This window comes from Megachile rotundata, chromosome 9, assembly GCF_050947335.1.
Source record: "Megachile rotundata isolate GNS110a chromosome 9, iyMegRotu1, whole genome shotgun sequence".
NCBI classification, from domain to species: domain Eukaryota; kingdom Metazoa; phylum Arthropoda; class Insecta; order Hymenoptera; family Megachilidae; genus Megachile; species Megachile rotundata.
In genome coordinates, this window is record NC_134991.1 from 16,263,184 (window position 1) to 16,287,609 (window position 24,426).

A 24,426-nucleotide genomic window follows, 5' to 3' on the forward strand; every position below is an offset into this window, starting at 1 on the left:
ATTTATCTAATATTTAAATATTTAAAATTACTGTAAGTTTGGTACACATAAGGGTACATTTACAATAATCTATGGAAAGATTTGTGTATGAAACCGTATCTTCCAACCAATAGTAAAATGGATACTTCGTAACTTTGAGTGTTCATGATTGGTCATTACAACAAGTATCATGATTTTCCCGCTTTTTAAGAAGCTACAGAAACGTAACGATACCTTTTAACGAATATAAATAAATGTATCGTGTACTTTTTAAAGTATTTTCTTAAAGTTTATAGTAACTTTGAACTATTTTTGTTGATGCGATTATCATAGTTTTGTCATTGATTAAAATTGTGCCTTAGAAAAATGTTAGATATATCATGAAACTCTTGTGCTGACAAATTTACTAATATTTGTGAAAATGTACATTGAAATCAGATTTCTAGTGATGTGAAGTGAAATTTATTACAGCATGGAGTGTCAGTAACAAAAAGACTTTCAAGACGCATGTAGTTTGTACTATATTGTTTATTAAAATGACTTGTTGTTGTAAACATGAAATCAGCATGAACGTCATCAAATTTTAAGGTTAGGTACGCGTCATAAAACACATCATATTCTTTTAATATGTTACTTCGTTTAAATAACATAAGTGTTTATTTATATTAGAAAATTTAAAGAAGATCTACAATGCAGGTTGCTTAAGGACACTCTTGTTCACTATCATAAATAGTGTGCATCGATCACTGAGTACATTCTTCTATAGTATCTACATGACATGATTCTGTTTTGGTTACCGCAAGAGACATAAAAATGTTAGTAAAGAGCAGTTAATTATTAATGCTTATTCTTTTTATACCGATCATTCATGAAACTAAAGAGGAAACATGTTTTTAAATATGGAACATTTTATAGGGCAGATCGAGATTATGATATGGGTCCAGCTACTGAAATGATGGTAAATGATTTTGATGATGAACGGACTTTAGACGAAGAAGAAGCTTTAGAAGGTAGTGAAGATTCTCACAACGAGTTGTCCAACTTGCAAAAGGTATAATTCTGAGATGTCTGAGTAAAATATTTAACATGTATAATGTTCATTTTGTAACAAGATTCTGATCCCAACTATTCTAGGATCAAGCCAGTGAAATGAAAAAATCAAGCCCATAAATAATTACAATTATGATAAGTTTCTACAACACTTTGGACTCAAAGTGCGTTCTCGTAGTGAGATTCGTATGTTTAGTCAGTTTGTTAAACGTGGCATGGTAATCATTTGTGTTTTCGTCTTCTTTCAGGAAGGTGATATGCCACTAAAAGATCTACTTGCGATGTATGGATACGGGGATCCGTCGACTGAAAATTCGAACAGTTCCGATCGAATGTTAATACCATCCGGAAGCGGCGATCCAGAAGTTGAAGGACAGTACTCGGATAAAGGTGACAACGATGCGGATGACGACGACGACGACGACGAAGCAGATGCAACTAGTAACGAGCCAGATCTTAAACAGTTTTATTCAGAGATGCTGGTAAAAGGAAAAGATTCGACGTCATTGGCGGGATCGACGATGAAAGGAAGCAATACTGGTACCGTAGGTACTGGAGATAGTGCTAGACGACATCGAATTCACGACGATGACGACGACGATGAAGAAGGAGAAGGCGAAGAATGTTCCATGACCGATGGTTGTAGTAATAATGAAAATACGAGGACAGCTCCAACGATAGGGGGTACTAGTGCCGCAAAGTGTAGTGGTATAACCACGCTTGCTGGTTGTACAAACGATAATACTGTTGGTGGAGTAGAGGGTAGTATTAGTAGTGGTACTGTCGACGGAGGAGAGGATGGAATAGTTAGCGGTGCCATTGGTAGTGGTACATCAAGATTATTACGAAGCGTTTCACGACCACAGAGCGAGGAAGAAGAAGATGATTGCGACTATAGTCCAGACGAGGAAGAATGGAAAAAGACAATCATGGTTGGTAGCGATTACCAAGCGGCTATTCCGGAAGGGCTTTGTCGATACGACGATGCTTTACCTTATGAAAATGAGGATAAAATGTTATGGGATCCCAGTCATATTCCCGAAGAAGAAACTGAAGAATTTTTAGAACGGGCACAATTACCGGCCGTGCAAGGTGGTTCCTTGCCTGCAGGATCTCATATTAGAGACGACGAACAAGCATTATATTTATTGTTACAATGTGGTTACAATCTTGAAGAGGCATTAAGGAGGCGTAGGATGAACGTTGTACCGCCAACGGACGCAGTTAGCCTTTGGTCGGAGGAAGAATGTCACAACTTTGAATCCGGATTGCGAACATACGGAAAAGATTTTCATCTTATACAGAAGAATAAGGTACACGCGATATGATCAGTTTTAAATTACTTTTAAACTTTGAACAATTGTAAACAATGTAACCGATTTGATTACAGGTTAGAACGCGATCTGTCGGTGAATTGGTGCAATTTTATTATTTGTGGAAGAAAACGGAACGCCACGATATATTTACGTACAAAGCTCGTTTAGAAAAGAAAAAATATGCTTTACATCCTGGTATCACGTGAGTATTTTCTCTATTCATAAGCAAAACAACATTTTGTAACCGTAAATATTGAATTTGCTTCTCTCTGTGATTCAAACGATTAGATTCCTTCATTCAAGTAACATAACTTCTTGTTTACGTTTCTTATTATTACGATTGGAAACTTGAAGTATGACAAGATCATTGAATCGTAAGCAGGGACTATATGGACCGATTCCTGGAGGAGCAGGAAGGTGTACGTGATCGTAGCAGTTCCCCGAACGTTCATTGCTTATTGTATGGCGATGCTAAACGACAAAGAACAACCGCGAGCGCAGCGAATACCGACGAACCAAAATCAACGGAACCATGGGATGGTACTGCGGTTGATCCTTTGGCAGATCTGAATGGACCAACTGTGGCACCACCACCACCTCCACCTCCGCCTCCACCACCACCGGCACCGACCGCTGTAACCGTATCATCTCCAGCTACGGTTTCAACTACATTGCCAACTTCGATGTATTGTACTACACCAGCTCGTCATTCCGATTGTTCACCGTCCGACACTAGTTATGCTAATCCACACATGTGGTCGAATTTAACGTCTCGAAGTCACTCGACCACCTGCATCGTAACAACGGTTACTGTCAGTACTACGACCAGTACCGTTCCGATGGTTACGTCCGTTGGGATTACAAGTACGGTTACGACGAGTTCGATCGTAACTTCCGTTTCCTCGAACAATTTTTACCACTCACGAGTGACGTCGAGAGGTAACGATTCACACGATTCCCCGTCACCTGAAAATATTTTACCTCATTTGCCCCCTTAGCGTCGAACACGACCTTCAGGTTTTTAGCCTGGAAGGCGTCGAATGTCTTTTTACGTGACGCGCTTTATTCAGCACTCGCGTCATCGCTATCGTCGATAACATATAACATTCGTTAATATCACGAATTATATTTTTATACCGTATCGTAATATGACTGTCGATTACATCAAGCGTAATGAAACGTTATTCGCGAGGCCGAAAATTTATAAGATACGTTAAACGGAGAATCAGTTGAATAGCGAGTGGCACGTGAACGTAAATTACTATAGCTTTTTCTCCACTTTGTGCTTTCTACTTTCCGATCGTTTCTATCATTCCTGTAGACCAGATTTATAAAGAAATGAGTTTAAATCGTCAAAACGATTCACATTTCCAGATCTATAAATAATTAAGCGTTATCAAAGTGAGCAAGCGATAAGTTGAATTACAGAATTGTAGCGCCGGGCGCAAATTTAAAAAAGGATAATTGTAATGTTGTTCTATGCACGTGTCTGATCACTGGTACTAATTGTACAAAATTACGATCCACGAATCTGACAACGTACAAGATCTCGGTAATCGTTTAAGATGGTTAAATTAAATGAAATTCGATAAAAATTTCTTGTCTCATATTTTTATATCCTCGATTCATTCTCAAATTTCCCGATGATCTGTGCAGTATTCGAAAACAGAAGCGTACAATAAAAATCGTTACTTTATTGTGACTTACACACGTATACACAAAATAATTATAAATTTTTGTTTCTTCGAAAGTTATCAAATGGTTTCGTCCTGTTTTTAATTTATTTAAAGCGTATGCGACGCTCGACAGTACGTCCATCGTTACCGATACTGCGTTATATCCAAAGATTCCATTACAGCTTTCAATAATTTTCCCATCAAAGGCAAAAACTGTATATTACTATTATTTATTTTAAATGTACCGGTAGTAAAAACATTCTCCTCCGGTTTTTTCTTTTGGGTTTCCTTCAATCTCGCGGGCAAAATAATTTGGCTCGATTCAACGTTCTGTTGAATAGTTCTTACGTTCCTGGCGTCCGCGTTGATCAACGATCCTTTAACTTGCCAGTCATCAGGAGTACCACGATGTTCGAGGAAATCAAAGAACACTCCCAGTTCCGTTACCGTTTCGCGCGCAATTAATTGTCTATCTCTAAGAGCAATTCTTGGACTCCTGACACCTTCTAAGGTCTGGCACAATATCAACACGAGATTCATTTCAAGAGCCAGTCTTGTGTTATTTTCGTCCATAGATTCGAACCAAGGATCGCTAAATTTTTGATATTTGGTCACGACAGGACTGTCGCTGCTCCCTGCGACCATTCCGCTGCCTCCTTTTGCCACGTGTCTACCAGTGGTTAAGGCTGTCGCCCGCGAAAGAATGGTATTTTCGCAAATGAGCGGATCGTAAGGTCTGCGAACCAGTCTCGGACTGCTTAATAGCGGCACGGTTACGTCAAGGCCGCTAACGTATCCCAAAAATTCTCCTGCTACGTTGGAGGATGATCTGGAGGCAGAGCCAGAAGCAGCATGGATGATCCTCCTCAAATCTTTGCTGGTGTGCATTCGTCGATCTTCCGGGGTCGCGTGTTCCCACTCTTTCTTGGCGGAATCCGCCTTATCCGTTTGTCCACCAAAAGAAACGTTAGACAAGCTTACAGGCTGCGATCGGGAGTGAAGAGCTTGCGTGAACAATTGCGTCGAGCTGATTATAGTGCCGTAGGTTAACCGTGGGCCGGAACTCATGCTCATCTGAGGTGGTCCAAAGTTCATCTCCGCCATGGGAGTGTACCAAAAGTCCTGTGTGTAGATGGTGTCCACGAGAGTGCTTAATCTCGGAGAGAAGTGGACGAAACTAAGGGCGCAAGTCGTGTTTATCACGATCAATTTATTAACCAGTAATTTTAATTCTCCGCTCGGAGAACGTTTATCGCACGATTCTAGTTCTTCCGCGCTCTCTACGCTGATTCCGTCGATGATGAACTTCAGAATTCGTGGTCTTAATAATAAGTTGACGGTGTTGTCGTACGCTAAGTACATGCATTTAATCAAAGTTTCGCAAACGTTCGGTTGTATCGAGTTCCAAACGTACGGTTGCGTTGCCATCATGTAAATAAGAGCGACGAGTGACTGCACCAGGTCCGCTGCTAACAGATCCGCGGTGTGCCTTAATAGCGTCGATGCGACCATCAGCTGGTACTCGTGAGAATTTAGGAACATTTCGATAGATTTAATGTAGACGGACGGCGTATCTCTAGTGACTAGTCCTATCAGAAATTCGAGTCCAAGAGTGTAAAGTGGCCACCAATCCTGACATCGCCATCTTCCGTTTGGACAGTCGTCGTACAACGAGTCCAACATACTGTTTTCAAGTTCGTCAGGCGGCATCAAGCTCAGCCACAATTTAGAAATATCGTTCTCGTTGATCGGGTGTAAAGTGTACGGCAAACGAACAATCAAGTTAAGCAGGTCGAGTGCCGCGCTGCTAAATCTCATGTACGGGTACTTTTGCAGAGTGATACCGATGCAGGTCATTAATTCTGGTATCATTTGTTGAAGTTGCACGCAGCTAGATTTCCGCTGGTACTTGGAAAGCGTGCTTCGTTCGACGTAAGAGCGCAACAATTGCGTGACCATGCAAACGGCCAAGGTGGCTGGTAAACTTTCTCGAATACCGCGAAGAGTTTCTGCGTTCCTTTCGTCGACGTTCTTCTGCACAGTTACACTGCTCACCGTTCCTTTCTCGTCCGTCTTTCGTTCAGTTCGTTCAGACCTTCGTTTGTCAAACATAGTGGCAGCTTCCTTTAATTCCTCCAGTTCGCTGGCAGTTATCGTACAGGACTGTGCTAAAAGATACTCCAGACTAGTCGCATCTTCGCGCAGAGTACTTTTCACGCATTGCATGCAACCGAGAAGCAAAGAGATCAGCGTTTGACGCAAAGATTTTCCGTAACTGCGATAAGCTTGTCCGACTTCTTGCATCAGCTGCGTTAAACCCGATTTGAAGATCCTCGAGTCGTCTACGCACATTTGTTTCCAAGAGGTGATACATCGAAGGGACAACGAAGCTAGCAACATCGTAACTTTTCGGCTGCTGATGTCGTGAGATTGTTTGACACGTTCCAATAACGATTCCAAGGAACGCTGAGTTATTAATTGTGCCTGAGTTACGTTGATGGGATAACTAGACGCTATTCTTTCATCCGTCAGCGTGACGATGAAATTGTACCAGGATTCCAAATTAGTTTCGTACAACGAATCTACGGTAGTGGTGTCTGGTTTCTCGTATCTGTTTAAATCATTTGTATCGGCATACGCATCGTCGAGCACGTATATCGCCAATTTTTTCCAGTAATCTTGCGACTTATCCAACAATTTTTTCAAATTAGCGGAGAAATCGTCTTCCAACATGGTGCTCTTGAACAGCTCCAAAGTAATTATGTCCAACAGATGGGAATAACCTTTTGCGCCTGGAACTAGATTTCTGAAAAGAGGCGCGAAAAGATGAGTCCAAAAGCTTTCTCGTTTACGGAAGAAATTTACAAGAATCTCGTTTCTATGATACCACATCGCTCGTAATAACGCCATCGTACTATTATACAACTTATCGCGTACGATATCTTTTTTTTCGTAAATTCGTTGCAGATATTTAACCAGAAACTGTCTACATCCTTCCGTGAAGAATTCCTCCACAGATCGAGGAAAGATTCGTTTGCATTCAGCCGGATGCACAATATTGAAGAGAGCTTCCGTTAAACCAGGTTGCTTTTCTAAACAGACGGTGACTAATTCAAGAATAGCCACCTTCACCTCGGCGTCACAAGTTGGGGACATGAGTCCTCGGCGAGAAGCAAACGTTTCTCGTATAGCTGTACCATCCATACCCATGCAAACGAGAAGCGACATCGATGATCCTTCGGCAAATTTTTTTAATAGTCTAACAGCCATCGCTTGTAAAGGTGGACTGAACCAAACGTACAAATAATTAACGATCGTAGGTACTATTAAAAGACCGTTTGGTACACGTGGCGAAGAATACAAGGCAGCTTCCAGCGGCGATCTATCTCCTGTTTCTAGACCCAACGACTTTCGGAATATCAGTAATCTGTTCACCACGGACAAAGCCAACTGTACGCTTTTGATCGCTTTGAACCCTTTTCCACGAATCCAATCTGTTTCTGCCATCATTTTGTTATGCAAAGTACGTTCACCTGTACGGATCAGCTTGAGCAGCGCGTGTCGTGGTTCTAAATACAGTAAACTATACGCGACTACGAGCTGTAATTCGTTACGTATGTCTTCTTTTGGTAGACTAGATTCAAGGGCTCTATGAACACAGAACATGCTTTTCAACCACAAGTCAGTTCTTTCAGTGTCCGAGTCGAAATACCAGGAATCCAATTTTGGCAAGACACCTTGTAACAGAAATACCATGCCAGGTATTTCTACCGTGTACAGAGCTTCCTCGTTGTACTTTCCGATTAAATATTTTGATAAAATATCCAAGTACGCGTTCAAAATTGGGTAAGAATGGGAGATCGTTTCTACGGCCGATAACCACGATGCGATTATACCACCGTCGAAGGAAACTGCTTCGGCAAAATCTAAGGGTTTTTGATATCGATTATTGAATCTGGGATAAACACCGGCACGCATCCGTGACAAGATCTCTTCAGGGTATTCCAATACAAGTTCGGACGAAATGCCGATGCAAGCTGCTACTATTTTATATATGTACATCTTATCTTCGAGCAATACCGGATACGAAAATCTGTTGATGATCTCGAAACTTAATTCAGTCGGTATTACCATACTTTGTCGTATTCTGGCGTTTAACAAAGTTTTTAGTAACTTCAGACCCTGATAAACGTTTTCCGGTAAATTTTTATTCATTTCGTACGTATGTGTAATTCTACCGCCCACTTGAGAAAAGAGTTGTTCTATTTTATAATGCAAAACATCCCAGTAACTTGCTTGTTGATAAAATATTACCACTTCTCGATCACTCGACAATATCCGTATATTTTTGGAACAGTCTTCTGATAGGGCATACGAGTTTCTATGAATCGTACATTCTTGTTCAAACGGCCTGAAAGGTTTATTATGATCCCGTTGCCGCGGTATCTCCAAAGTTAACGATTGCAATTGATCTAACTCCGTCGCAATTCTCTCCTTGCTCTTTTCCGAAGCGTTTGCCAATCCAATCGCAATATTAGTCAGTGGCTCGAATTCATAAGGAAATTGTTCAGCAGCAAACTTATAAACCAATCGTAAACCGTTGTCCTCTTCTTCCCAAAATCGTGCCGCAGTTTCAGGGAACTGAATGGTAGCTGCAACGGCATCGAAGATACCGTTCAACGTGTTAAACCTCTTTTCGTCGACAAAAGCACATGTCAAAGTAAGAAGATTGTAGACGCTGTTGCGTACTACTTCGGCATAATGAGTTTTCTCGCAAATCATTTCGCAATTCATTAATTCTTGCAAGTAGTGGAAAACATCAAGTTGTATAGCTTTAATGCCAAATGGTTTAAATCGGTTCAAAACATCGACGCTTTCAGGATCGATCGCATAATTTGCCAACATCCACGATAGAAGTAATGGGCTATCTTGAGAGAAATTATCGCGAACACGTTTTTGTTCAAATATCTCTTGCATACTGCTTCTTACGCCCTGCACCCAATCTTCCATGTTAGGACTATAAAGAAGAAAATTACATTTTTATTTTTATAATTGCGGGAAGATCAGATAATGATATAACAAACGTACTGTATTCTAACGTCTAACGCTACCAAAAGCAAGCCTGCTTGACTAAACTGTATATCTCTGATTTTTTTAGCAATCGCTTTTTTATCTTCGTGACTTCTCGTACTTGCTAATCGTCGTGGTTCTCCCTAGAAACGCAAAATTATTAAATATTATGACACGAACCGATGCAACGCAGTGCTTACCCCGATGCTTTCGTACAACTGAATAAAATCCGTGTGAGCGATATGAATGTCGTGAACGATAACCGTCAGTATATGAAGTAATTCTCGCATTTCTATGAGACTACTATTATACAACCTATGCAAATATTCTTCCGTGCACAATTGGGATCTGGTAGGTGGATTCACAGTTTTTAGTGTTTCTATTTGTTTTCTAACAGACTCCAGTAATGTCCCGAATAAAATGTCATTGAAAAAATTTGAAAACTCCTTTTTATAGCGATGTTCTTTATCTTTATATTCGACCATAAGTTTAAGGCACTTTATTAAAGTCATTCTTTCGGAGTAATAAAAATCCCAAATGTCGTCTATTAATGCTTTCATCGAAGTAAAGTCTATTAGTTGGGACGCGAAAGTTTCTGCACAATTTCGATATTCATATTTTATAAAATTGCAAACTAAATCCCATGTAAGCGTAGCATCCAGGTTCTGAAATATAACAGAATTATTACTTTTTGAAGCATTAGAAAATGGAGAATTAATACAATTTGGCATAATACGTACAAGAAGTGGAGCAAGTTTGCTAATTAATTCATACATTCGGGGTGAAGGATCATTTTTAGGTATGTTCTGAAGGGAGCCTTCTGTATATGGTTTAAAAAATAGCAATCCTTCTTTGAGGAGTTTCGTTTCTTTTTTGATTTCATCTTCGACGAGTTGTCTCTCGCACCGGCATACGGTATCGGATATCAAAAACCATAACTCCTTACAGTAGCTATATCATAAACAATTGAGAGACAATGACAATCATGACACGTGAAAGTTCAACTATTCAAAAATTAATAAATGTCTTAACGTTGACTGTTTTCGAAGTAAAAAACAATTTTCACTCACGGTAAATTTTCTACGGTAGGTACTTCCATATCCAGAACGTTGGTTTATGAAAACCTTAAGAAGAAATACATTACGAATCTCCGGCGAGATAACGAAAATATATTAAAATTTTAATAAATACGATATCTATATATTAGATTTCTACTTTACTATTAAATGTTAAGGATTAACTCTGTAAACAATTGCAGGTACATAACCTTAACGACACCGCGGGAAACACAAAACGCATTCTTGCGTTCGAGTAGAAAACATGTTCTTGAATTTTATAAACTCGATTGCTTATTGGCTGTCGGATAGTAAGTTTCCGAGAGTTCAATGATGCTAGGGACTTGAAGTTAAGTGACGTTAAGTTACGTTGGCCATACTGGTAGACGCTTTCCGCCAAAAGTCGTCGCGGACTATCCAACTTTCCATCCGCTAATAATAAAAGTTTTCTGTTCAATTACCAGTGAAAATCGTGTTAATTTACAATGAAGAACTGTAACAATACTTGAAGAAACAACCATACGAGGTACGTAAATGTTTTAGTTCGTAAAAAAAGTTTTAGCTTCATTTGAGTTGCATTCGAAATTGTGGCGCGATAATGGAACATAATGGAATTCAAACGAGCACGTTTAATAAAGGTTAACGTTAAATTTGTGATAATAAAATTGTGCGAAAGTAAAGGAACAGGATAATTAGTAGGTTCGTAACGTTCGGGGGCACAAATTCGGCTTATGTTACAATATTTCGCAACAGTTTTACGAACTGCTCGTAACACGGCCGTTAACAATGTTTGTCTCGTATCGTAGGTAAGAAGAGCGATGTAGCTATATTTTATCCGAAATGCGTCCGGGTATTAAACCCCCAAGATAGAAATTCCGATATCGCTTTTACGAAAACGAGATTCGTTCGTACAGTTTGATCGTTTCGTAAACGTTAGGAGGAGATTACGGCGCGTAACACGTACGAAAGAAAAATCGTTCCCGCGAGAGCAAGGTAGACAGAGAAGCGAACCGCTGCGGAGACCGATGTCGGTTACATTCGTTACAGTTAGCGGTTGTAACTGGTCACGAGAATGGAACTGATTCATTCGCGAGATATTGGTCGACGTTGGAACACGTACTTTCGCTTTTTGCCGAGATTCGTTTCGTTTGTTTAGCGGTAAGATTTTGGAGTTCGTGTCGGTAGGTTTCGTGTTTGTCGCTTGCAATAGAGTGCACGGTAATTACCGCGAACGGGAAAACGATCGTTTGCATATTAAAAAGGAGCGACTAAGCGCATGCGCGCGCACATTCGAATAAATTTCGTCGAAGCGATTAAACCGCTCGAATCGTTCCTTCGAGTAAAATCGAGGCGATCAAGTTTCTATCGATATTCTATTTTAGGGGCGGAGAAGAAAAAGCGAAATCGTTTCGATGTAACGTTAGCGAAGGGTAAAGAGCAGAGAAGCGAAAAGGTTTTGGCGAGTCAGGGGTGAAGAAAACAGGGATGTCGGGGCGCCGACGCGAAACGTCCGAGCGGTCGGCGCCGCGGCGCGTCGTAGATGCCAGTGCACGTTCGCTTAGAACACGGAGCGTATCTCGCGTATTATTCTTCGTCGGAAAAACGTTTCGCCGAGGTTGTGCGCGATGTTGTTGGCGGCGTGAAAGCGCAACAACCGAGTCGATCGCGTTTTCGTCCTAATTACCGCGCGAATTGCCGTGAAAATTCTTGCAAATGTTCGTTCGCCGATAAAATCGGATCTCGCATTTTCAAAACGATCCGTTTCTTTCTCTCGCAACTTTTTCCTCGCCGTTGTTCATGAATCAACTTCGATCGTTACAAGCTGATTCCGGTCCCGAATAATTTTCGCGCACGAACTAGACGAAGATTTAGGTATCGATCGATCGATAGATTTCCAGTTGACTCGAGACAGTGAGAAAAGAGTAATTTTCGGGATCAGGTTGGTAAGAACGAGTCGGGGAATAGGCGTATTTGATCTCGGGACTGGCTCGGGACGCGCGTGTTTCCATAATGCATGTACGTCGCGGTTCCTGTTAACCCGAATGCATCCGTCGGGAAATAAGCCACGCGAATGCGGCACGCTCCATCCGCGTCGAAAGTATTCTCGCGTTTAGCACAGCTGCTCAAAATTCGAGCGTGCCGCACCGATCGGTATGCGCCACTGCGGTTCTTCCCTATGCTCGCCTATCCTTGTAATTTAATCGTACCTGCAACCAAACCCCGTCAACTATTCGACGCGTAACGTTACAGCGGCCAATTCCTCTCGCTAACGTTGTTCATCGATTTTGTTCGTCGATCCTGAGGATACGTTTTAGCGATTTCGGCTCGCGCGATACAAATTTCGATCGTCGAATCGCATTTCTCCTGTTCGCGTTGTATCTCGTTCGAACGTAAATTCTACGCAACGTAGATGCGTAAAAAATAGCTGCGGGCCATGTAAATGTTTTCAGCGTTGGGAAAATATTGTGATATCGACGGTAATCGGAAACGTTGCGACTTTAAGCGAGACGAGTCGACGCGAACGGATGATCGGTTTATAGAATTTTTATTCCCTGATAGACCGATAATTAGCGGTTAAGGTGAAACGCGTGCAGCTTGAGCGACTCGAAGGAGCCGAGATGCAGAGTACCGCGAGATTTCCGCGATGAACTGACGCGTATCTGGAGGACGGTATTCGAGTGTAGTCCGACGGTCGAGCTACAGATAGAAAGGTGAAAAATGAGGTCCTCGTTGCTGTTGCTGGGAGGCATCGTGGTGTTTTCGGTCGCGGTCGCGAGAGCTCTTTCGTGCGTGTGCGCGCCCCTAGAGTGTGACGTTCTTACGGACGAGGATTGCCCCGGAGGCCTCACCTGGGACCCGTGCAAGTAAGCTGCGCCAATATTCTTTTATTTTCTTCTTGCCGACGAATCGTGCTTTGGAAAATCCTTCCCAAGGACATTGCGTTCCCCTCACAAACACCGCGACGGAACACGGCGACGCGTCGCTTCTTTTAGTTCGCGTCGGATAAACTTCGCGATCGCGGATCTTTTTTAAACTCACCACGATTCTCGGTAGACGCAATGACATTGGTTTACGTAAAAGTTTCGACATAAATCGTGTCGGTTCAATGATCATTCTTATGTTAGTACGGTTACTATGAAATTTACGATACACGCGAAGAAAAAGCATTGCAAAATATTATTTGAAAGTTACACGAGTGCTCAAAGGGTCGGAAAGCAATACGAGTTTGGCGTAGATGTATGGGATTCGCCGTCTACATCCAATAGCGAAATATTCGAACAATTTCGATCAAGGATTCTTTGAAATGGTAACAAATATGTCGATCATAAAAGAAATTTGAAGAAAACGCGATGAAACACCGACAGAAATTACATCGTCGTTTGGGTATTGTTATTCGAATATTCGAGAAGTAACGCGTTTATCGTTACTCGTAACGGAATAAAGAAGACCATGCGATATCGCAGAGATCGCTCGGTAGAATCCGACGGTGAATGCTCCGAATTTTTGTTTATTTTCCGGGAGCGCTTCTCGTTCCGAGAGGAAGATCAGTTTGGTTGGAAGGAATCTGTTCCGGAACTAAGTCTGCTCGCGTCTTCGTTGACTTTTGGTCCCTGTGGTTCCACCGTCTTGCAAATTCGCGTCCTTGAACGAAACTTTGATACATCCACCTGCCGTTTCTACCCCTCGTCGATCAAAACTCTTCCTTGCATTTCCGCGTCTCGAATTCGATAGTTTATCGTATAGTTATTTCGTTTCATAGACGGACGGCTGCTCTCGACGCGTGATTAGTCCCTGCTGAGACTATTGTATTTTTTAAGGGGTTAATCAAACGCCGATGTTTCGTTAAGTTTTATCGTTTCGATCGAACGTTCGTCAAATGGTCGATGACCAGGTTCATCGAAATAGCTTTTCCGTCGATTAACCGTTAATTTTGGAGGACGGTGCTCTATCGTACGATCAAATTACGCGTTTCTTTGTTTTTCATCGGTTGTGTTCGACTTTGGTTCGATTCTACTCTGACGCGTTTCCACAATGAAGGATTTTGTTGCTGCGGGGATCGTTTATTCCGAGCTGCTTTTGAGCCACGTACCTAATAAGCTTTCACGCCCGAGAAACGATGAAAGAGATTCGATTAAGACGAGCTATTACGCGAAAAGTTTGAAAAAATCAGGCTAAATAAGTTACCCGTTGATTCGGCGATAACCGAGTCGTGTACGAATAAGCAGTAATTTCTATTATCTATCAAGCATCGTCGATTACGTTCGCTTTTCAGAAACGAAACTTTTATAAGCCGGAACTTCATTTTCTCCTCGATAAATTCGACGTTTTCACGGCTGGCGTGTACCCGTATCGAAGAACTGCGTGCAATTAAAATCTATAGTACGATAAAGGTCCTCTTTTTCACGAAGAGCAAAAAATTCTGCTCTTTGTTGGCCGGTGTTCTTTGTCCAAGAGTCGACGGCGAATTTTATTCCGGTATTAGCGGTGCACCGATGAAAAATAGGGTTTGATAAAGCGAAGACTGAATATTCAAACCAGGAACGAGAGGGAACAAAAGCGTTAGTCATTGAAATTTTATGCTGTTTCCCGCCTTCTTTCTTCTCCGATCGACCAACGCGTTCGCGTTTAACGATACGCTGCTCTGCCTCTCTGCCCGGCAATTAATAATAAACTCGTTAAAATAGTTGATGGAGTTCCAAGAGACTGCGACGCGTGCTCGAAAGAATCGCGTTGACCACGCGACGCGTCAGAAATTATGTTATCTCGTCCTATAATAGGGTGATTCGTTTTCTTCGATCGCGCGTTCGATCAACGACAGGCGGCAGGTTCGCGAATAGCCTGGTATTTTTCTCGATTCGATTCCAACTCGATCTCGAGAAATCGCTGGCAAGAAGATAAGTCTGCTTGTACAATGCGCGTTCGAGAGCAAATTTGGTATCCACGGGGAAAATATGACAACGAAGGCACAGGGGCCACCCGTTCCTCGGTCACTCTACGTTTCTTCGGGATTTCACGATTTTCGAATCGAGAATTTCGAAGCATAGGCCACTAATCCACCGTTTGAGGATAATGCGCATACATTTCCTAGGAAAAGGAGATTCGACTATACTGAAATTTTTCACGTTCGTTCGATTTTCCTATTAATTAATTTCCGTATAATTTCATCGACGATACCGGCCTCGATCTCGGCCAGATTGGCGCTCGGAGCGCGAACGATTAGAAGCAACTTCGAGAACACGCGAAGAGGAAGGAATCGCTGTCAGAGAGTTTGCACAGATACGTAGTGTTTTTCCCACAGGATCTTTTTCGATTCGACACGCGCGCCGAACGTTTATCGTGGCAAAGAATTCTCGACGAATGGTTCTGGAAGAAGTAAAGTCATTCGACTGTTCGAATCTAGCTCGATAGCGCGAAGGGTGGTTTCGTGGACGAGTTATCGCGAGGGAGGAGCACGCTGGCCCCGGGATTTCGCGCAGGGTAAACATTTTACGACCCTTATTTCCGAAAGCGAAGCCGTTCGCGTGAACGATAATATCCGATAACTCTCGTTCGTTACATTACCACGTCCGGTGAAATTCGCGGCGAATCGGCCAATCATTTCCGATTACTTTATTTGTTCGTCGCGACGTCCTCGCATGACGATGCACTTTCTCCCGTAAACTATTTCCATCCCACGATTACATCGTCCGACGAATTTCACCCTCGCTTCGTAAAGTACAACGCGTGTTATTTTCCGAAAATTCAAGCTGTACCTTCGTCGCTTAAACAAATTTTATGCGGCAACTATAAAGGCAGCGCAATTTTTGTTATAACGCGAACATTTAATATCGAGCACAGAATCTGTTATCGCTATAAACTCGTACCGGATAACGGTCACGTACATGCTTCGTAGAAACAAGGGAGAAATAATGAATGAAACTGCAGGAGTGGTATTGTTATATCGGCAATTTATTGGAAAATGTTTAGCGCGCAACGCTGTTGTTTGGATCTATTGTTTCGTACTAGTCGAATTAGGAAACGATTCGAACCATTATCGAAATACAAAAAGTACAACCGAAACGATACTTTGAAACGGCTCTGTTATTCCGGGGTACCATTCTTTGAAAAATAAAATGTTAAGCGTACTATCGCGAACGAAACGAAGCAAAACACGGCCTAGACAAAGTTACTCGAACAGAAACGGAATTTCGGCAAAACTGTTAGTACTTTCCGACGCGTAGCTAAACAGTTGTTTAAATTCGACAGCGTGCTGTTTCGATTAGGCGTGCCAGGGAAGAAAATTGTTTCGCGGAGAAGATGAGAGAGAGTCCGCATAAAAAGATCGATCGCTCTCGATTCTACAGAGAGACGAAGCAATAAAATTGCTCGGCGTGGTTGAAAATTTTCTGTACGAAGCACACCGGCTCCTTTTTTGCTATTTCGTTCTTTATTCCAGTTAGCCGAGCTTCTCGATTCTCCTACCGTAAGCGTTATCTTTGGACGACCGGTATAAAACACACCCTCGGTGACTTTATTACGTTTGATTTTGTTTTCGTAACGGCGAAGAACGTCGACGTTGTAAATCGCCGAAGCAACCTACACCTATACGACTCGTAAGCGCTTAACCTGGTCGCGTTTTTATCGCGGTACGTTCGCGAAGAAAAATTCCAAAGCAATTTCACGCGCATTGAAACGCCGCGTGCTTGTTTGCAGATGTTGCAAGGTGTGTGCGCGCGTCGAGGGAGAACCGTGCGGTGGTCTGTTTGGCTTTTCCGGAAGCTGTGCTGACGGTCTGCAATGCGTGATCAAAAACCTGCTGCCCAATGCACGGGAAGTCGACGAGGGAGTCTGCACGAGTGAGTGTAATCGATATTTCCCGATAGGTACATCGATATTCTTCGAAACGCGCTGAAAATTTCGAGAACTTCGCGCTAAAATCAAACGCGACGATTAAATTTATTAAACGTAACAACCGTTGAGAGCCTCGCCGAGAGGATTCGTAAATCGACGCGAGAAAAATTTTCGAACCGGAAGTCGCGATAAATCGTCGTGTCGAGTTAATTCTCGTTAATCCGTACGTAGAAGGTGGTCGATTCACGGGTCGCGTTCGAGCGACGTTAACGGGGACAGTCTTTTGCGCTCGTGATCATCGATATAGGGAGGTAATAATAGTATTCCACCGGGGGCGTGCGATAACGCGTGGAAAAATTTACGGATATTTTTGTACGCGCCTGCTCGCAAATGCGAGAACAATGTTGGCGCGTTTGCTCGCGATATTTCATCGCGTAATTTACCGCGTAGAACGATCGAATAAAAAAACACTCGAAACTGTTTTAACTCGAATAGGTAAATAGTGGATGTATTCGTTGCACGTCCACCGCGTTAACGAGCCGATTATCACGATCGTATGGCATCGTTAGGCTCGTGGAATTCTCGACGGTGAATCGTTAAAGGGGCCAAGCGGAAAACGACGGGTTAACGATTCTCTTTCGCGTTATCGGTTGTTTCTTTCGAACCGTAGGAGAACGAAATAAACGCGAACGTTTAAATACATCCTGTCGGGACGATCGATATCGGTCGATCCTCCGCAGAGACGATTCTTTTGTAAGAATAAATGCTTCCCGTTTTCGACGAGCATCCTCGAGAACGGAGAATACCGATGCTACCTGGAATCGAGTTAGAGCAAACGAACGTTTCAAAATTATTTCGCTCAACTTTTTGCGTTCGCGTTTCGCCGAATGTCCTTATCGATGCTCCTTGTTTTTAATAAGCGATTTACGGGGCAACAAACCGCGATGCGCAAGTCGTTATCTACGATACTTCGGTTATTCGTTCCTTCTCGTTTTGCTTTCTTCGAGCCTCGGCCCGCCTCTTCTCTTTTTAAAAACTTCTTAACACTTTGAACGAGCCTCGTGATCGGACCCCGAGAAAAACCCGAGAGACGACTCTGGCCACGAATTTAATCGAATAATTTTTCCCTCGAAACTCTGCGTCGTTATTACTTCGCTTGTTGCGTTCCAGGTAAATGCCTGAGGGGGGAAAAGCGAATTGTGGCATTTATCTCGAGAGGGGAAGAAGAAGAATAGATACATAGTTCGAAGAAGCTCGAACGCCGAGGGAAGAGAAGTTTGAAAGTTGTACGATATCGGGGCAGAGAGCTATCGTCGTGATTTTCGAATTTTACGTTCGAAACGATCCCGTACGTTGTTCGTGTTTTCTCGAGCACGGCCGAGCGGTGTAAATACGCGGAACAGCGAGGACAAAATAACGGTCTGTTTAGAATTCCGGATTTTTATTAACACTCTCTCGCGAACGAACGTAACGTGGCTGCCGTTGCAGTTGGCATCCAGCCAATTCCGCGTGCAACGATGGCTTCAACTTTTTTCGAATCTCTTCGCGATCGGTAATCCGAAAAATTGACTTTTACATCGATCACGCTTTTGTTTCTCTTATTTAATGCTCGAACGTTTTCGTTTATCGTTTATCGAAATATCGTGTTTCTCTGCGCAGACAGAATGAACACAGTTGTTTCGTTTGTTCGTTAGATCGTTCGATGTTCATTAACCAACGGAGCAAAGCGCGAGGTGTTCGTACGCGAACGAAATCAACGATTCTCAGTTTTACGGCCAACATAGTTGGAAACTCGTCGAGAGAGAGTTTTTTCTTACCAGCTGGCGAAAGAAAATAAAGGAATGGTTTAACTGGAAATCTCGTTCTTCTCGAGTCGACGCTCTCGAGAACCCTGATCCAAGAGCTTATGAACGCTTCGATACTAATTACTCGCGCCATCTTCTCATTATTATCTTAAAGTGGCAGCTAATTGAATTACCGCGATTCAATTAGCTCGTGCCGTGGGGTCGCGGCTACTTTCCTCGGAGAAACCGTTTCTGTCTTTCCATTGTTCCTTATTTGTATTTCAACGTGCTCCGTCTCGCTCGTAACGTCTCCCCGCGACTGATCAAAGAGGCTAACACCTCGAACGAACGGAGAACGGGGGAAAAGTTTCGACCGAACTCGTTAACGGAGTTAATTCGTCGTCGTAATCGAGTACGGTCGTTCGCGGCGCGACGGTAAACGCGTACGCTTGCGAATTCGATGCGTCGTTTGAAAAAAGTTCGAAATCAATTTTCCAACGTAGATCCTGGCGGTAGCCCGTTATCCAGTGGGCTGGTTGGAAAGCGTTTAAGAAAAGCGCTGAGCAGAGACTCTGGACGAGGATATATGCATACAGACCCCCGTTGAATTTAAGCCGATGCATATGCACTGGTACTTGATGCGGAAGCTGCAGGTACTCAGTATTCATGGAATATCGTTGCTCGAACGCAAGAGGTCGTGACGAGAACGGGGAAAGGCTGGAGACGAACAAATTAGTTTAGGTCCTTTATACGTACATTACCGCGCTTTCGTTTAAAATACGCCTGCGCGCGCCACACTGGCACGCGCGCCTCCTAAAAACTTAACATACGGTCGACGCGTCATAAGCATTCTTCGTGATATCCTTTCGTTATCGTTTTGCAATCTTGCTCGAATAAAACGGAACAAACGATACCGTCAGTCGCTATGTAAAACGATTCAACGAGAACGGAAACGAAGGTATTTCGTGTAGTCACGCGAACGTACAGAGAGAAACGTCGGACAAAGGCGACTCGACGAACGCTAATAAGAAAAAATAATTAAGAGCATCCCGTTGCTTTAATGCGACCGCGATTCGTGATCTCGTTCGGTGTAATTCGTTCTTCCTCCGAAAGTAAATCCAACAAAGCGCTCCGACAAGTGTCCTAACTGCTACGAACATCGTTTCGTTCGTCGTTAAAAATATTTCTATTCGGGTCTAGTCGTCGATACGGTCGATTAAGCTTATAAATTGACCAATATCGGACATATCGTGCGTTTGGTCCGGCGCGTTTACCCGGCATTGCTCGTGCCAGATATAATCGATGTTTATTACTCCGATTTGTATAACGCGCAACTCAATTAACCCATGATTTGCTACTCTGGCGATTCGCGAGCACGTTTCAGCCAACCTGTCGGTTCCCGTACCTATTCATACCGGATGGTATTTCCCAGAATTCGAATTCATTATCGTTCGCTATATTTTATTCGTCTCGTTACTTTCCCTCGCTGAAACGAAATTGAACCGTTTCCGTGAACAACGCCGATACTTGCGAACGAATCGTACGGAAGCGTGTAATTGCTACTATTCGCTTCGCTATTCGCTTCCAACGCACTGCCGCTTTTTGCGACGGTCATACGTATTCGTACAATGGAAAGCGTTAATTTTCAGAACGCTCGAAAAGTAATTGTAATTCGTCGGACTTTAAAATTCGATGCGCGTACAAGGGCAAAGTGGAGTTCTTTCGTGAAGGGTATCAGGTTGTTTCCGAGCAACGCTCACCGATAAAGGTAACTCGCTGAAAGCGTATCCAGAAACGTCGAGCAGGGAAACGTCAGGGTTCTTGGACAAACGACGAAGCGTAAAGGGAAGGCGATCGTTATCTCGCGATAGGGCTCCATTGAAAGGAGGACAAAGCAGTCCCGGGTAATTCGGTGCGATTCGAGGGAAAAAGAAAAAAGAGAAGAGAAGCGGTAGGGAGATATCTAAGCATTTACGGGCCATTTCCTCTTCGCTGCTCGTAATGACGTTATTGCCTTTTCGAGATTGGCGGGAAACTGTGCTCGAATTCGTTAACCGCGGACGTTATCGGCCTTCGTTCGATGCATCGAACGCGTAAATTTATCGAAATAGGCGCTATTCGCGGCAGAAATATCGCGATCTTTATCGATGCGCCATACAAAAACGAGACTTTGCGTTCCATATATTTTCCGCGCGAGGAAACGATATTAATCTTGCGTAACACGTGTATGGAGTACTAAACCTGTACCAGGATTCAAGGATTTCGAATCATCGTTTTCCGATATTTTTTGTCGTACGTTTCATTGAATTTGTCGCGACGCACAAAAATGACTAACTTTATTTTAGCATTAAAAAGCATATATTTTCATTAATTTTGTACGTACGACGGTTATACATTCGCTTCTATAGAACGTCGAATCGGGTCGTTCGAAACTTTTAATCGGTAGCTCGCGTTTGAATCTGCATCGACGCCGTTCGAATATCTTTTCGACGACGACGCATGGTATTAGCGACGGCAGTCCGATATTGAAAACGTCGAACGCTTTTAGTCTCGTTTCTATGTTACGTTTCGCTTGGAAGACGTCGCCGAGCCTGTCGGTACATTGTGCGCCGTTGTTCAGCGAAGCGCGAAAGGAAAGTTGACGTTCTCGTTCGTTTTGTCGGAAGGGGAGTCGAGCGGATACTTTTCCTCGAGTTATCATTTTGCTCTAGATGTACTTCGATGCATCGAGTTACGCGAACTTTACGTAATCGGTCCGCCATTTTGGCCCCTTTTAAATCGAAAATTTTCTACGGATACACGCGAGTTTAACCAGACGTCCGTCGATTCTATCGGATCGATAGCGGATCGTAAGCGGAAAAGATGTATTGCTTTAGCGAGAACCTAATAGACGCGTAGGTAGTTGTATACGGGTGCATGTTTCGCGATGCTCGTAAATCTTTGGAAACACAGGGAAACACGCCCAACGGTCGTGTCGCATGGCGCAGCGTTAAGTAAACGACGACGGTGGCTCGGTGTTCTTCTTTTCGTACCAGTTGCGGATTAAAAATGAAATTATGCACGCTCGGGGGAAATTTGCGGTGAAATATTGACCGTAACGCTATCTGCGCGAGCCACCGTTGTATCCTATATACGCGCGTGTACATACGTAATACGGTGTGTACGCATCGTTTGCGTGGTCGCAAAGTGATATCGAGCTCGATTAACCAGAGCGAGCACGTCCTTTCCTCTTACGCGGCTAAGCCGAGATCCACTCGCCTCGGTCAACCGCGGACAACGTTTCTACGATAAATTAGTCGCGACGCCTCAAACCTTTGCTCCATCGAACATAATTCTTCTCGAAACGAACAATTTTTTAATCGCGCCTCGCGTTTCGCATCGTCGACGGCTCGACTATAAATCATAGTTGCTTCGCGAATCGTCCTGGAAATTGAATTCAACTTTATTCGTCGATAGAATGTTTTTCCAGCGCGATTACGTTCAACGTTTGATCGATCTTCGGTGGATATCGTTCGTCGAATTTATCTTGCAGACTCGACCTTCGAAACATCCTGGTAATTGACTGCGGGCGTCGCGCGTGTTGCTTATTTAATTAACGCTCAAGTATGAAGGTAGCACGAGACGCGTCGCTCATTGTTCGGTGCTCGTAAATACCGGGTATTGCCTCGCAGCGACGGATTCTCGAAACGTTCGTATCTGCCCTATCCGACAACGGCGAAAGATTTCTACTCGTGAGCAAGAATTATTCGGTAGACGCGAGAGGCTGGCAAACGTTATCGAACTCGAGGGGAGAATCGATCGTTGATTCGTGAACCACGATTAATTTCGTTCGGGATTGTCGCGTCGTGTTTCGGTCATTTAACAACGCGTCCCCATCGAAAATCTAATTTTAATCGGAATAGACGTAGAATTTGATTTTCCGGAAGGGCCGCATGTGCTACTCGGCTACCACTTTTCAACGAGAATATAAACAAAGATTCGCGAAACTGTCAGCATTGAATTCGTGGCATCGATCGTCCACGGAATATCGAGAGTTCTATGCAGCTGCTTAATGGAACAGTATCGCGAAATCATTTCTGTTCCGTGCTTCTGAAATCGCTTTAATTGTTCGACGTCGCGCGAGAAGTCTCTCCGGGAAGGTTTTCGTCGTCGTTTCGCGTAAGGCTTTTCATCAAGTTTGCGCCATCGAGAGTCTACCGAATGGAGAACCGTTCGCATTATCTTGCTCTACCGTTCTCTTGCTCTTTTTTCGTAGTCAGGAAATTAAAGAGCGTCGCAATTGGTTAAAGAACGTCGTTGAGTTCGATCGATGGGGGGACGACGACGACGTCGTCGATAGTTTTGCTTCGTAAAAGTTATTGACCTAAAAACGGTCGTGTCTGTAACGAGTAAAACACGAAGCATTGGCGTCAAAAACACTCTGAAGGAGTAGTTAGGTAAAACGGTCGTGTCAAATCTCCAACTCGAAGCGTGATCACTGCTTTGGAGGTTCGCGTTGGTCAAGAATCGGTGAACATTTGACATTTTCATAAAAGCGGTGACACCGTTTCGTTGTAAAGGTGCGGAGAACGGTGAGTCGTATCGGAAAGAAAACTCTTAACGCGAACACGCGACGTAGCCCTGAAAACGACGGTGGTACGAGGTTAACGGCGACAGTTACAACGGCAAAGGTACCATTTTGGAAGATAAATTTGTTCAAATTCTCCCTCGCAGCTCGTTGTTCTCGAATTTTCTGTTTCAACCGCGCTCGTATTTTGGAATTACGTAAAACCCCCTGCGACTGCCGTTGCATACACCTTTGATCGTTTCGCGAAATACGATCGCGTTTTCTTTAAATATTCATACAACGAGGCGACGCGTGCGAATGCGTCGCGCGTCACCGTTAACTTCTTCTCGACGAAACGATTTGTTTCTTGATAAGCGCGTCGAGTTCTAAAAAGTTAATTTTTACGCGCTATTATGAGGGTGCTTTTTTTCAATCCGAGTAAAATCCATGAAAAGCGCACTCGTGCCGCTCTGAAACGTACCTGCTCTTATGTCCGTCAGCGAGTAATTACAAAGTCGAGCCGAGCACGCGAAAAACGGGGAACGCGCGTTAATGCTCGGATTTTAAGCGAGAGGATATTATCTAAATGCACGACCGAGCTCTTCCGACGAGCTAATTCCAAAAATGTCCCAGAATTTGATGATCCTTACAGTTATTGTATTATACCGTCAGCCTGGCTTGTTCCGTGTTAGAGAAAAATCGTAAACCACTGGATGGTACACGACGTATCGGTTATTCGATTTCCTCCAGGACCGCGATAAAACGTTGCAAGAGTCGCGTAATAGTTGGTCAATGGTCGAAGTCGGGGATTCGAATCGGACACGTGGATGTCCGTACCAGGACATCTAGCGAATCTCGTTTCGAATCGAATAAACCAAGAATAGCCCATTTCCAACGACGAATCTGGTGTTGGGCAGTGTACGTTCGTGTACGCGCGAGCGTGTGCAGGATGCACACTCGGATCGCGGTCAGGTATACGACAGACGCGAAATATCAGGGAACGGTAACGGTCCTCGAGTATAAACAGTAGTTTACGTGCCGTACGAGTCTACTTCCCACGGATATACATGTACGTGTATTACGCTTATGGTTTATATAGATTTATACGCGCGGCAACGT

At 43.3% G+C, this 24,426-nt stretch overlaps 3 protein-coding genes across 12 annotated transcripts in view; 2 read left to right on the forward strand and 1 right to left on the reverse strand.

Annotated features, from left to right (window-relative positions):
* Window positions 1–116: 116 nt before the first annotated feature.
* Window positions 117–3,940, forward strand: LOC100883382 (mesoderm induction early response protein 1). 8 transcript variants are annotated; one of them, XM_012296077.2, is made up of 6 exons: window positions 117–572; window positions 649–794; window positions 895–1,030; window positions 1,278–2,342; window positions 2,420–2,547; window positions 2,725–3,940. In XM_012296077.2, coding segments are annotated over exons 2-6 (1,950 nt in total). In that variant the 5' UTR covers window positions 117–572; window positions 649–792; the 3' UTR covers window positions 3,344–3,940. The 8 variants fall into 8 exon arrangements, with proteins under 8 accessions (XP_012151467.1, XP_076391429.1, XP_076391427.1 ...); XM_076535314.1 differs by having other exon boundaries at window positions 2,728–3,940; XM_076535312.1 differs by having other exon boundaries at window positions 676–794.
* Window positions 3,941–4,019: 79 nt separating this feature from the next.
* Window positions 4,020–10,402, reverse strand: Nup188 (nuclear pore complex protein Nup188). The gene is made up of 5 exons (XM_003707959.3): window positions 10,162–10,402; window positions 9,832–10,042; window positions 9,292–9,756; window positions 9,110–9,234; window positions 4,020–9,038 (listed from the first exon to the last, which is right to left on the reverse strand). The coding sequence occupies exons 1-5, from the start codon at window positions 10,188–10,190 to the stop codon at window positions 4,166–4,168; spliced, it is 5,703 nt and encodes a 1,900-aa protein (XP_003708007.2). The 5' UTR covers window positions 10,191–10,402; the 3' UTR covers window positions 4,020–4,165.
* Window positions 10,403–11,697: 1,295 nt separating this feature from the next.
* cmpy (crimpy) overlaps window positions 11,698–24,426 on the forward strand; it is a 101,459-nt gene continuing 88,730 nt past the window's right edge. Inside the window, exons 1-3 of one of the 3 annotated variants that reach the window (XM_012296082.2) lie at window positions 11,698–12,085; window positions 12,706–13,010; window positions 16,840–16,982. In XM_012296082.2, coding sequence (XP_012151472.1) covers window positions 12,865–13,010; window positions 16,840–16,982 — 289 coding nt within the window. In that variant the 5' untranslated portion in view covers window positions 11,698–12,085; window positions 12,706–12,864. Of the gene's footprint in view, window positions 13,011–16,839; window positions 16,983–24,426 lie in introns of all 3 variants that reach the window. The other 2 variants (XM_076535310.1, XM_012296083.2) reach the window with 2 other exon arrangements.